This window comes from Neovison vison, chromosome 6 (genome assembly GCF_020171115.1).
Source record: "Neovison vison isolate M4711 chromosome 6, ASM_NN_V1, whole genome shotgun sequence".
Classification (NCBI taxonomy): domain Eukaryota; kingdom Metazoa; phylum Chordata; class Mammalia; order Carnivora; family Mustelidae; genus Neogale; species Neogale vison.
The window spans coordinates 169,419,816-169,434,389 of NC_058096.1; the positions used below are offsets into that span (position 1 = coordinate 169,419,816).

Sequence of the window (14,574 nt, forward strand, 5' to 3'; positions counted from 1 at the left end):
CTCTCACCTCAGACCCCAGGTTATTAGCTGAGCTTCTGACCAACCAGTGACAGATTGGAGGTTGCAGTGACCTTCTTAGGTTCAACTAATTTGCTATAGCAGCTCACAGAACTCAGGGAAGCACTTACTCATGTTTACCAGTTTGTTAAAGGATACAGATCACCAGCCAGATGAAAATACCTTGGGCAAGATGCCAAACAAGGGAGCTTCTGTCCTCATGAAACTTAGGGCCAGCTTGGTGACACACAGAAGCGTTCTGGTTCCCCAAGCATGGAAGCCCTCTGTAAAGGGCCAAAAAGCTGTTCTCTTAGGTTTTTATGGAGGCTTTATTACAAAGGCATGGTTGATTAAGTAACTGACAACTGGCTGATTCAACCTCCAGCCCCTCCCCCATACTCCTGCCCCTGGGAGAGGGGGGATATTGAAAGTTCCAACCTTTTAATCACATGGTTGATCCTTCTGGCAACTAGCCCCTACCCTTGGGAAGGGTCCCAAAAGTCACCTTCATTAATAACAAGACATTGTTTCACTTTTTTGGCTTTAAAGCATTTCTAGGAACTGTAAGTGAAGACCAAATATATCTGAAAAATATGTTTTTGTCATCTAAATGACCAGTTATATATTTCTTATAAATCATATTGCAGGCTCTCAACTGTGTATTGATTTCCCTTACTCCCCACCTCCTTCTCTAAGATAGAAAGGTCCAAGGGGCCTGGAGCTGAAGAAATGCCCTTTCCCCAGGTGGGATAAGACTCAAGTAAAGTGTTTTCCCCTGCAGAATAGGCCTGTGTTTATTTTACAGAAGAAACCCTTGAGTTCATTTTACAGAAATCCCCCCCCCCACCAAAGCCACCAGGGAATCTTTCTCATTTCTTCACCTTGATAACCAAATGGGATTCCTAGCTCTAAAGCCCCTGACCCTCCTAAGACTGTGGCCCCCAAGAGTTTCTTCTAATCTGTGCTAAGTCTCCAGCAGTTCATTGTAATTACCTGTTAAATGTTCCTCCAGGTTGACTTCTGCTCCACCTAAGCAGATCTCAGACTTTGTGAACCCACCTCTCCAGATTTGGGGATGGATTTGCCCTGCACACTCAAGTTCTCTGATAAGTCCAAGGGAAGTTGATGATTTTCCATTTATCTTGCCCCCTTGTTTTTTTTAAGATTTTATTTATTTATTTGACAGAGAGACACAGTGAGAGAGGGAACACAAGCTCAGGGAGTGGGAGAGGGGGAAGCAGGCTTCCCACTGAGCCGGGAGCCAGATGCAGGGCTCGATCCCAGAACCCTGGGATCATGACCTGAGCCAGAGGCAGACGCTTAATGAATGAGCCACCAAGGCGCCTCAGTCTTGCCTTTTCTTGTTGTGAAGATGAAATGGTAACTTCTAAACTCTTTACATTGAAGTTGAAACCAGAAATATATTTTGAGCTCCACATTCATCTATCTGGTATTTTACTTGACATATCTACTTACGCATCTCATATTTGCCAGGCCAAAAACAGACCTCTGAATTCCTGTCAACCCTTGCTCCATCCACCATGCCATTCATTGTTGAGGTTAGAAACCCAATAGTCATTCCTGGCTCTTCATTCTTCACTCCTCACTTCTGTACCCACCTGCATGTGCTGTCACTTCTCCCTCCCATATGCATCCTGCAGTGGTCCTCTGCTCTCCAGACCCACAGCCCCCATCTTCAGCTCCCACCTGGCTCCTCTAGGGACATCCAAACAGTTTCTCAGCTTCCACTTTTATTGTTCTATATTTTTTCCACCCAGCATCCAGGAATATCTGTTTAAAATGCAAAGTCCATCATTCCCTCACTTCAAGTCCTAAATGTATTTAGAAAACACTGTTTTGTATTATTTGGAGAGGAAAGCTTTGTCAAATATTTTATCTACATAAACGTTCTAGGGATTGAATTAGTGAGGCTGAGTGGAGAATATATTTGTTTGATCTTTGCCTGTGAGTAGCACTAACTATTCATGAACTGAAATTTGTATTTGAGTAAAAGATTCATATACCTTTTTGCATAGGTCAAAAAAGATTTTAACAAGAGTTTCTTTGCCTTTACTTTTAATTATCTCTTCTGTTGTCCTTTCTCATGCTTTAATATATACTGACTTGGAACAGTGTGACAAATTTTATATGTATTTATATATTTAAAAATGTATGTGTTTGTATAGAATAGTATATAAGATAGACATAAAATAGCATAAGAAACCTGAAGACCCTTATTTAGGAGGGCAAAACCCCTGAATGACTCCTGGTTGTACTTGGAAGAAATCCTGACTTCCACCAGGACCAGCCCACCTCCCTCCCTAGGCTCCTGGGCCACCCTTCATTGTCCATAGGCCTGATGTCAGTTCTAAGAGTTCCTTCTTCTTAGGACTTTCCATATCCCAGAACATTTCCTATTACTTGGAACACACTTTTCCCTAAACCTTTTTCTTTTTTTTTTTTTTTTTTTTTTTTAAAGATTTTATTTATTTATTTGAGAGAGAGACAGTGAGAGAGAGCATGAGTGAGGAGAAGGTCAGAGGAAGAAGCAGACTCCCCGAGGAGCTGGGAGCCCGATGCGGGACTCGATCCCGGAACTCCGGGATCATGACCTGAGCCGAAAGCAGTCGTCCAACCAACTGAGCCACCGAGGTGTCCCTCCTAAACCTTTTTCTAACTCCCTTCTTAGCCTTGAATCCTGTGTTAGTTAAATGCCACCTTAACACAGAAGCCTTCCTTGATGTCTCTAAGAAGTTAAGTGCTTGTGTTACTCTTTCCTACTCTAGCCGGATCTTTTCCCTTATAACACTTATCACAAATTATTCACTGGCTGTTCTGTTTTTTGCCATTTTCCACTAAAATAGAAGCTTCATGAGAGCAGGAGCCATCTCCATAATGCCTGTAATCTAGCAAAGTGGCCAGCATAGAGTAGACCCTTTGTAAGTATTTGAGGAATGAATGGGTGAGTGAGGGAGCCCAAGTCAGAGGGAGAGATTCGATGAGATGAAAGTGGTAAGACAAACCTTCCCAGTGAGGAGAGAAGTATGTGAGAGCTTAGAGCAGGAAATATTTTTTTCGAGGTCCTCTTATGTTCTGGGTCTAGGACCAGCTGCCTTCAAACGTATCATTTCACTTTCTTAGTAATCCTTTTTTTATAGATATGAAAACAGTCTCACAAAGCTCATATACCTGTTCCACAGTGACCTAGTTGGGAAGCAGTAGAATGAGCATTCCATTCATAGCTCTAGCTACAAAGCCCTATTTCAGGATCACAGACCTGTGTTTACAGGACCAGGTGGCAGGAGAGAAGGTGGGCAGGGTGGGAATTAGGGCCAGACAGAGAGCCTGTGCCCCATCCAAAGGGACAGCCACAAACAGCCAGTCGATAACCACAGGGAAACTTGGGGCTAGGGTGGGGACAGCTACCAGCTTGTCACAAGAACTGTAAATCTGATTTTTTTTTTTTTTTAAATTTTATTTTACTTATTTGACAGAGATCACAAGTAGGCAGAGAGACAGGCAGAGAGAGAGGGAAGCAGGCTCCCTGCTAAGCAGAGAGCCCGATGCGGGGCTCGATCCCAGGACCCCGGGATCATGACCTGAGCCGAAGGCAGAGGATGAACCCACCGAGCCACCCAGGTGTCCCTGTAAATCTGATTTTTATGGTAAATACTCTATCCTCAGTTATTGGCAACCAGTTTTTTAAATTTTAAACTCTGGGAAGTCAAGCGAAAGTTATACAGTGACTGTTTTTTGCCTTCAGGCTGTCCATTTGCAGACTCTCCTTTACAACACGAATGATGAGTCCAGCTTGGCTGGAACAGAGAGTGGGTAACATGGAGGAGAATGGCAGTAAGTCAGGTCACATTAAGATGTTTTTGGGGTGGAAGTAGGGAGGGCCTTAGGCCGGTAGAGTTATGTTGTCAGCTCTGCTATAATGTGATATACCTGTTCCTAAAAATTTCCATACTGTGCAAAATTCTGCATTGGAAACTACAGGGCTTATGGGGTATATGGGGTTGGTGGCATAACACTTAAAAATTGTTGGTGACACATTAAAAAGCAAGTATGAATTTAATTTAATTTAAATTGCAGTTTTACATACATTAAATGGTTAAGAAATACATAATAATGACAATAAATATGGCACTTTTCTTTGAAAGAGGCCTGAAGCTTGCTTGTGGAGGGAATGTGAGAGGATTATAGCTCCGGAGTTGTGATGAATGAGTGATCTGAAATCAGGGAAAGCTGCAACACCACGTGCACTGAGCTACCTATTCCCATATTGCTCACCTGGGGGTCATTTTCTGTGTGTCTGCTATTTCTCAGGAGAAATCCTGCATAAACACAAGATTTATATTATGCACAGAATATTCCATAATATATCAGTCACATTGGAACAAATAATACCTTTTCAAAACGAGTTGTAGCAATACTGTGTGTCGGCAGGCTTGGAAGACCTTAAGAGTCACAGAGGGGCACCTGAGTTGCTCAGTCAGTGAAACGTCCCAATTCTTAGCTCAGGTCATGGTCTCAGGGGTCACAGATCAAGCCCTGTGTCAGGCTCTGTGCTAAACATGGGGCCTACTTAAGATTCTCTATCTCTCCTTCTCCTACTGTGCCTCCTCCCTGCTCACTCCCTCTGTAAAAAAAAAAAAATTTTTTTTCACAGGGAAGACAAGGCATACAAGCAGAAAGTATGAATGTTTATTCCAAGTGAAGAGATTAAATAAAGTTTGCCTCTTACGTTCATTTCCTAGGGCTGCCATAACAAATTACCACAAACTTGGGGCCTTAAAACAACAAAATTTATTTTCTTGCAGAAGCCCAAAATCCAGGTATTTGCTTGGGGCATGCTCTCTGTAGGTTTCTAGGGAAGCATCCCTCTGTGCTTTCCTTCCTAGCTTTTGGTAGTAGCCAAAAGTCCTCAGTGTTCTTCACCTGCAGCCGCAACACTCCTCTCTGCCTCTGTCATCACAGGCCTGCTAGTAAGGACACCAGTCACGGGATTTAGGACCCACCCTCAACCAGTATGGACTCAACTTGATCAGATATAACCATCTTTTTTGAGGGGACATGATTCTACCAACAACACCTCTTCTCCACCCCTCCATGGGAGATTTAATAAGTCTGGATACATCCTCAATTTGATGTTTCCTTGGTCTCATTAAACAGGTATCCGTCTGCTGATACTTGTCAGCAAGGCCTTTGTTTGCCTAAGGGTCACCCTTGGCTTCTGTGAGCCTGAGTCTTTAAGGGGAAAAAGAAAAAAATAATCTGAGCCACACTCAGATTGTTACATATGATATGTTACATATAGCCCCACTAGTCCCTGTCTAGACCCAGTCAGTCCTACCTCCCACCCTGCCCCATACCTGCTGTACCTCGACCAAGAGACCTGGGAATAGCATCAAAGGTGGTGACATGGCAGTGATTGTGTGTACTCAGGTGCAGAGTGTGTCACCTCTGAACACGTGAAGGACTCTACTAGCCTTGCCTTTGTTATAGCTGGTAACTGAAGACCCTCTCAGGTCACATGACCACTTCATTATTTAACAGAGAAAGTAATTTAGGAAGGAGATAAGTTTTGATAGACATGAAAAGGAAGTCGGATATTTTACTCCCAGATCTCAAGGTTATAAGGGCCTTTCAAAGGCTTGCTTGTTCTCTTTTAACAAAGGAAGGAGTGCCTTCTGTGGCAGCTGAGAGAAGTGTGTGTGTCAGCCAGCCTGTCTGCAGTCTTTCAGTTCAGCAGTGGGGGGGGGGGAGTTTTAAAAGAGAATTCTTATAAAGTTTTCTGTCTCTTTTTTTTTTTTTTTTGAGATTTTATTTATTTATTTGACAGAGATCTCAAATAGGCAGAGAGGCAGGCAGAGAGAGAGGGGGAAGCAGGCTTCCTGCTGAGCAGAGAGCCTGATGTGGGGCTCCATCCCAAGACCCTGAGATCCTGACCTGAGCCGAAGGCAGAGGCCCAACCCACTGAGCCACCCAGGTGCCCCTTTGTCTCGTTTTACTTTTCCAGGGGAAGCTGGGTATGTATGCTACAGGTTTTAACAATGAAAGGTACTTCCTTTCATTTGCTGAATCTGTTCTTCTTCAGCCTTCAAGATCTTTTGACCTTTAGTAGAAAATGATGGTACGCTGGGATTCATGCCCCACTATCAGCTAAGGATTTGTTCGTGTATCATCTGTCCCCAGTCTGCTCTTCTTTCTGGTCTTGAACTTGCTGTGCCCTCAGCCTGTAACACTTTGCCACATATTTGCATGGCTTCCTCTCTTGCTTCATCCAGGTCTTTGCTCAGCATCACCCCCATGAGAGAGGTCTTTCTTTCTAAAGCAGCCCTTCTTTTTTTTTTTTTTTTTTTTTTAAAGATTTTATTTATTTATTTGAGAGAGAGAGACAGTGAGAGAGAGCATGAGCGAGAAGGTCAGAGAGCGAAGCAGATTCCCCATGGAGCTGGGACCCCGATGTGGGACTCGATCCCGGGACTCCAGGATCACGCCCTGAGCCGAAGGCAGTCGTCCAACCAACTGAGCCACCCAGGCGTCCCAAAAGCAGCCCTTCTTCCTCCTTCCCCTTGACATGCTTTGTCTCTTTACTCTGCTTTTTAGTTTTCTTTATGATACGTACCATGACTGATAATCATGGTCTATTTCCCCCTATATAAGGTTAACTCCACGGGGTAGGAGCTCTGTTGTGTTCATGTCCCTCTCCCTAGTACAAAGAACAGAGTTTGACATATAGTGGATACTCTAAATAAACATAATTAAGTGATTGGGTCTTTGTCATTTTCTTTTGAACCAACCAGCATTGTCTGGTTTTCCATATTGGATAGTTGGCAAAGCTGTTGTGCTAGAGTCTTTGTGAGTTTGCTTTCTGAACTTTGGAATGCTATGTTACAAATCAGCATCTATCAAGATGTAGCACGGATACCAGACCTGCCCATAAATATATATATATATGTATTTTGTTGTTGTTGTTGTTGTTGTTAAAGATTTTATTTATTTATTTGAAAGAGGGAGAGCAAGCATGAGAAGGGAGAAGCAGACTCCCCAAGAAGCTGGGAGCCTGATGTGGGACTCGATCCCAGAACTCCAGGATCATGACCTGAGCTAAAGGCAGTGGCTTAACCAACTGAGCCACCCAGGCATCCCTGCCCATAAATATTGTAGAGGAAAGGAAGTTCCAGCCAGAGATGTAGTACCTCTCTCCCTGTCCAAGGCCCACCCACAGCAGCCCCCAAAATCCTATTTGCTGTGAGGGCCTGCTGGTGCCCCAGGAAGAAGGTGGGCAGTGCTCCAAAGCTGGGCACTCAGCCTTGAGGAAGGCAGGACAGGGAGTAGAACAGCTTCAGAGAATTTCTTGAGCAGGAATGACAAGTCCCTCTTGCTGTAGCGACTATTTTGATCGTAACTGATGCAGTTAGGCAGGGACTCTGGAAAGAGGCAGACTCTGACAGCTGGCCCCCTGAACAGTGAATGGTGGGAGCCTCTGGAAGACTCAGGGTCACGACTTTTCTGGACTTTATTATGCCTGGGACAGGCTTTTTCTTTCTTTCTTTCTTTCTTTAAGTTAAACTCATCTACTGTTACTATCTCCATTTCATAAAAGAAGGACTTTGCTTTTTCTAGTTTTACTGAGATATAATTGACACACAACACTGTGTAAGTTCAAGATGTACAGCCTAATGACTTACCTATATTATGAAATGATGGCCACTGTAAGTTTAGTTAACATCCATCATCTCATATAGATTTTTTAAAAAAGAAAAGAAAAAATGGCTTATTCCTTGTGATAAGAACTCTTAAGATCTACCTTCTTCACAACTTTTGGATGCACCACACAGCAGAGTTCGCTATAGTCGCCATGCTGTACATCACATTCCAGCACCTTTTTTTTATCTTAAAACAGAAAGTTTGTATCTTTTGACCACCTTCATCTAGGACACCACCACTGCCCCTAAGGACATTTTAATTAAAAATAGTAGGAACGATATCATCCTGAAATAAAATTAGCTCCATGAAAATTGGTTCCTGAAAAGCTCACGATTGTGTTTCATTTTTCTCATTTCACCATGCACTGGTGAAACTACATCTTGGACCAGCATTGACTCCAGGATGGCGTTGGGCAGTCATCACTCTGAGCAGCACCTGCAAGTACACGAGTCACATGATACTCCATGAGAGCAGCCTCCATGTTGTGTCTTGTAGATTGTGACAGACCAGCAGACAGGACAGAAGATCCAGATAGTCACCGCAGTGGACGCCTCCGGATCCCCCAAGCAGCAGTTCATCCTGACCAGCCCAGATGGAGCTGGAACTGGGAAGGTGATCCTGGCTTCCCCGGAGACATCCAGTGCTAAGCAGCTCATATTTACCACCTCGGACAACCTTGTCCCTGGCAGGATCCAGGTAAGGCTGTTGACAGGCATTTGTTTCAGCACTTCAGCTGCCAAACTTGTTTCTGACTCCTCCTTTGCCTTGAAGGCCACGTCCATCTCTAGAAGGTCCTTCGAGGACCTACAAGTGTGTCAGGTTGCTGCTTTGGCTAAAGAAAAAATAAATAAATATATATATATATTTTTTTTAAAAGGTGGGGGGCACCTGGGTGGCTTAGTTGGTTAAGCAACTGCCTTCGGCACAGGTCATGATCCCAGGGTGCTGGGATTGAGTCCCCTATCGGGCTCCCTGCTCAGCAGGAAGTCTGCTTCTCCCACTGACCTCTCTACTCTCATGCTCTCTCTCTTTCATTGTCTCTCTCTACCTCTCAAATAAATAAATAATATTTAAAGTAAAAAACCAGCAAATGAGTGGCAAGGCCCAGGAGGCAGCAAGCTTCAGTGCTCAGATGGGGTAGAAGTTGAGCCAGGACAGTCTGTGGCCCACAGGAGACTGGCCTGAGCAAGCTGGTACTAAGGCCACTGGAGAATGCTCTAACTAACCTAAGCTGGATGGTGGCAGTTCTTGGCCCCTGATATTTTAGGGGCCCCACCTAGGGCTGGACACAGCCAGATGGGGACTGACTTGTTCCTAAATCTCACTTCATCTTTTCCAGGTCGTCAAGCATGGTCCTAGCTCTTCATTCTGTCCTTACTTGCACCTGTGAACTCTGGGTCTCTCCTTTCCCCCAGCCCTGACAGCCATCATCCTGCTTTCTGTCTTTATGACTTTGGTTATTCTAGGGACCTCACATAAGTGGAGTCCTACAATATTTTTTCTTTTGCAGTTGGTTTATTTCACTGAGCATAATGTCCTCAAGGTTCATCCATCTTGTAGCCTATGTCAGAATTTCCTTCTTTTTTAAGGCAAAATAATAATTCATTGTATGTATAGACCACACTTTATTTATGTAGTCATCTGTTGTTGGATGTTTGAGGTGCTTCTACCTTTTGGCTCTTGTGAATAATGCTGCTAAGAATCCATGTGTTTTGAGTGGGGAGGGACTTTGTACTATGGAGAAAAATAAGGGAAGGATTTTTTTTCTTCTGATAGAACTGGGTTCAGAACACAAGTGATGTTCAGCTTTCAGAACTGCACTTCTGAGACTCTTCATAATGTAGTTAGTAAATACTGCCTCCTTTCCCAGAGTACATTCTGATCAACTGAAATTAAAGTTGCTCCCTGCTTTTTTAGACTTCTCCTTGTTCATGAGAAGGTGGCTGTTGATTTTGTTACATGTTTTTTAAGAGATCATTTTATACAGTAATTTCTATATATATTCCCATCACACAGCAATAACCATGAGGGTTCTTGTTGGTACATTATTTAAAGAGCAATTTTTTCACTTTCTCATATTTGTGGCAGTTACAGTATTCCTCCAGGTGAGTAACACTGTCACCTAGAAAGTCACCTGCAAGTGAAGTAGAAATAACAGGTTTCAGAGGTCGCCTGTTTCTAGTCTTTCTACGCCCAGCTGCCTCAAGGAGAGTCCTAGTATATTAATTAATAAAGCTTGATTATTTCTCTGCCAAATATACCTTTTTGCATGCATTCCAAGCTGTTTCATGGGAATAGAGAAGGAGCCAGAAAGACCTGCAGTACATTCATGTCAGAGCACTGCATATGATTCTCCACATGGCCCCCCATCCTGGACATCCGGGTTATGCTAGCCAGATGGGAAAGTATGTGAGTGAAAACCAGTGCCTAACCTTGGACACATACACCCCCCAACTATCATCACCACTTGAAGGGGTGCAGTCTAGGGGAGCAACAGGGCCATTCTTAATGTCACTAACTTGTCAAGTAGGATTTTCCCAGTTCTGCCCAGGGTTTTCCTGCTTAGAAACTCAAGATTAGGAATTTATAGTTAAACGTTAATTTTTTTTATGATCTGGTTTTTAATAGCACTTCACTTATTTCCGGGTTTTTCTTAGATCGTCACGGACTCTGCTTCTGTGGAGCGCTTGCTGGGTAAGGCCGACGTCCAGCGGCCACAGGTAGTAGAATACTGTGTGGTCTGTGGCGACAAAGCCTCTGGTAAGTAACCCTAGGTTTTGTTAGGCACACATCATGGTCCAATATCATGAACCAAATAGAGGTTGGAGGATTATTAGAGAGAGAACATTTTCTGTAGGTTTGTAGGTTTTAAAACATGAACTCCACTTTTCTGAGCAGGATAGTGATACAAATAAGCAAACCTGTTTGTCAGATTATTAGAATCAAAAGGAGGAGTCAAGACACTTTCTGTGACTTATAAATCTGGGCTGTGTGTCAAATATTTACGTACTACCAAGAAAGCAGTCATTTATTTGGGGGTAGTATTAGCACAGTGCTTTGCTATTTCACAACATGTGTTATCTCTCTCTTCTTCATCCTAACTTGATCATCCGCTCACTATAACCCTGTGTGGTAACTACTGTAATGAAGGAGGTGAGAGCATGAGATCCTGGCTGGAGCCTCAGGGTCAGGCAAGGTCCCCCAGCGGCAGTCAAATTCTGTGAGGCTTGGAGGTTGAATATGTTGGTAAAGCAGAAGGGTGTTCTGGCTGGTGGAGCCAGGGCCTGGTGAATTTACTGTCCACACTTATGGTGTGTCTTTGGGGAAGAGCTCCTGGACTTCTGTGATTAGGATGTGAGTGAAAGGAGACTGGAGAAGATGTTTGTCCCAGAAGTTCAGACTTCAGTCTGCTAATGCCAGGGAGCTATAGAAGGGGAGACGGGCAGGAAAGATGGAGAAGTATTTAGTGTATGTGCTACCGAAGTGAGCACAGGGTGGAGAAGGATTTAATAAGGTGCTCCTCCAGCTGTGCTGTGGGAACAGGCCAGAGTTTTGTGATTCAACTTTATTCTATAGTCACAGAATTCCCAGGAACTTTGGACACGTTGTGGTCCTGGTTATAACAGAAGATTGGACCAAGTATATTAGGAGGACAGCCCAGACAAACATCCACAAGCATCCATGTCAGAAGCTCCAGTCCCCTCCTAGCTCATGGTACCATTTGCTGTGCCATAGTGTCCTGCCTCTGTTCCCACTCCTATCTTGAACAAGGCAAAACCCAGCCCATCCCACCCCTTCTCTGAAGCCAGTGCTGCCTGTGTCCTTATCATCCTTTGTGTTGACGGCTCTGGCATTTGTTACATTCTCTTACAATTGATTGTTACAGGCCCGACTTCCACACCAGAATGGGCTCTTCTTGTTAGAGCAAGAACATGCCATCTCTATATCCTAGCTTCTTGCTCAGCCAGGACAGGCACTCTGCAAACTTTTAAACAAATGAATGAAGCATAGACATAATGAGGCCACAGAATCTGCTTGGCTTCCCCATTTGTCAGTTCCCTTCTGGGCTTAAAGGAATGGCCTAATCATAGGCTTATAGTGCCATAGTCTCCAGATATTAGATGTCCCTCTAAAGTCTAGAGAGGCTAAGGAAATACACTGCAAGGAAGGAAAAATGATGTCTACACAGCAACTTTAGTACTACTCTTCAAGACACAAAATTGAGACCTTCCAAGTACATACTTGGGGAATGGCTCTGCATGCTAGAGTTCAGGACAGTGGGATGCCCAGTAGCTGCCATCAGTGATGATCTGGTGAAATGTTTCTTAGCAATGTAGCTATGATATTGGGTTACAGAAGATCAAACCAGGAGAGCTTATCCATGCTTCTTTGCCAGCTGGGAACAAAGGAGGGGTAATGCATGTGGAAGCACTTGGTGTATTTGGGAGGGTGCTCTGAGGTAGGGGGCTCTTTTTAATGTCATTGGTCATTAGAAGTTAGAGACACCAAAGTACAGAAAGAAAAAAAGAACTGTATGTAATAAATGTATTTCTAGAACTGTGTTTCCAAGAGAGTCTGAATACCTAACCAAAGTGAGCCACATGGCATGTACCCTTCCCTCACCTTGGGGCTACATAACCATAGCCCCTGCACTTCCCCCAGGGTAGCTCTAGGGCCCAGGACCTGACTCACACCGAGAGAGTAAAGGGAGGAGTCGGACCCTGGGTGCTTGAACAGCACAGGCATGCTTCTGCTACATGCCACTGTTGGCAGGAGAGGAGCACTGGGAGGCTTCAGGAGCCCGGCTCTGTGGGGCCAAGACCAGGTGTGCATGGCAGGCAGTACGGCTCAGCCATCCTCTGGGAGCTCCTGCTGCATGTTAGGTCCTTTGTGTACTGAAAGCATTAAGGTCATGCCATTTACCAGCTGTCATGTAACCTATCGGAACTTCTGTTTTTCTATCATGATGTCACAGGGCTACTTTAAAGATTATGGGAAAATTAGGGGAAGACCTACGTGCCGTGCTTCATGCCCAGGCTCATGGTTGTCCCATGGCTGCCCGCACTGGATACCATGCCCTGGTCACTTTGATGGCCTTCCCTTAGAAACGGGCCTTTGATGGACCACCTCTTCTCTTGGTGATCTGTTTCACACACTCTTTCTCCTTTTAGGCCGTCACTATGGGGCTGTTAGTTGTGAAGGTTGCAAAGGTTTCTTCAAAAGGAGTGTAAGGAAAAATCTGACCTATAGCTGCCGGAGCAACCAAGACTGTATCATAAACAAACACCACCGGAACCGCTGTCAGTTTTGCCGGCTGAAAAAATGCTTAGAGATGGGCATGAAGATGGAATGTGAGTAACTGTGTGAGCAAGCAACTTGAGTTAGCTAGTTGGAGGAAGCAAGATTTCTATACCTGGCTTTAAAATACTCTAAGAGGAAAATATCCACTGAGGCTTCCTGTTGTTTCCCTTCTCGGTCAGCTAGGTGGTCCAGCACCCATGCTGCTGCGATTGACCATTCCCCATGATGTGTGTGGAAGCCTCCCCCAGATAACTCGGCATGCAGCTCAGCACAGTGGGGTGAACACAGGCTTTGGAGTATCAAACCCCAGCTCTGCCACTTCGGAGCTGTGAGGCGGTGGGGAAGACACCTCTCTCAGCCACAGCATCCTTCTCTAAATAGGACCCCTTAGCTTTCTTACATATTGGATCTGGGGTTCATACTATCTTTCTTTTAAAAAAGATCTTTATTTCCTTCAGTTGTTTCTGGCCCATGTAGCTCTCTCGACCAGGTTGCTGGAGGGAGAGACTGCTAGTGTTACAGAAAGCTGACACACCATTAAACAATTTGCAGAAGCCATGCAGGCTTGAATTGGACATTAGAATGGTTCTCTATGACACGTGGCCCTGGACAAACTCTCTGTTAAGGGCCCACTTAAAGATGGGTAAAGATTTCCCTTCCTGGGGGCGCCTGGGTGGCTCAGTGGGTTAAAGCCTCTGCCTTTGGCTCAGGTCATGATCTCAGAGTCCTGGGATCAAGTCCCGCATCGGGCTTTCTGCTGGCGGGGAAGCCTGCTTCCCTCTCTTCCCTCTCTCTGCCTGCCTCTCTGCCTCCTTGTGATCTCTGTCTGTCAAATAAATAAATAAAAATCTTTTAAAAAAAAAAAAATTTCCCTTCCTGGAAAGTGCCTTTTGTGAGCAGCAAAAAGTGAAAATCCGGAGGGCTCTGTGTGGACCCCCCACAAGACCATGCTGAAGTTCCTTAGCAGGCAGTGAGCTTGCACTCTTTAGACCAAGAGTGGCCTTATTTGGCTTTGAGCTTTTCTTCCCTTTGGCTAAAAAGCCCTCTGAAAATTGAGCTGGATGTGTCTAGCACCAGAGCTTATCATCCCTATAGTAGCAGACTTACTAAGGAAGACTTTCCTATGAAGGATGTAATTTGTAATGACTTGTTCATCTAAAGATGAATATTTATGTTGTGATTTAAGCTGTGCAGAGTGAACGGAAGCCCTTTGATGTACAACGGGAGAAACCAAGCAATTGTGCTGCTTCAACTGAGAAAATCTATATCCGGAAGGACCTGAGAAGTCCTCTGATAGCCACTCCCACGTTTGTGGCAGATAAAGATGGAGCAAGGTCAGTCTCAGTTTTGACAAAGGGCAACACTACCATCAGCCTTTGAGCTGATCAGAGGAGGCCTGGATGTTCCTTGGAAGGAGCTTATGTGGCTCCCTCCCCACTGTCCCAGCCTTCAGCATTGTCTTGCTTCATCCCACCCTTTTCAGAGCTGCTCCAGTCACACCTGTGGACGGACCTGAAGATGGGGTTTTTCTCCTGCCTGGGGGTCTCAGGTTGTGTCCTG

At 44.6% G+C, this 14,574-nt stretch overlaps 1 protein-coding gene across 3 annotated transcripts in view; it reads left to right on the top strand.

The window, feature by feature from the left end:
• NR2C2 (nuclear receptor subfamily 2 group C member 2) overlaps window positions 1–14,574 on the top strand; it is a 105,150-nt gene that overhangs the window by 68,522 nt on the left and 22,054 nt on the right. For all 3 annotated transcript variants that reach the window (XR_006385095.1, XM_044252927.1, XM_044252928.1), the window contains 4 exons: window positions 8,209–8,409; window positions 10,371–10,473; window positions 12,885–13,064; window positions 14,201–14,348. Coding sequence is in view for 2 of the 3 variants with exons in the window: in XM_044252927.1 (XP_044108862.1) it covers window positions 8,209–8,409; window positions 10,371–10,473; window positions 12,885–13,064; window positions 14,201–14,348 (632 nt within the window). In the remaining variant the exon portion in view is untranslated. The remainder of the gene's footprint in view (window positions 1–8,208; window positions 8,410–10,370; window positions 10,474–12,884; window positions 13,065–14,200; window positions 14,349–14,574) is intronic.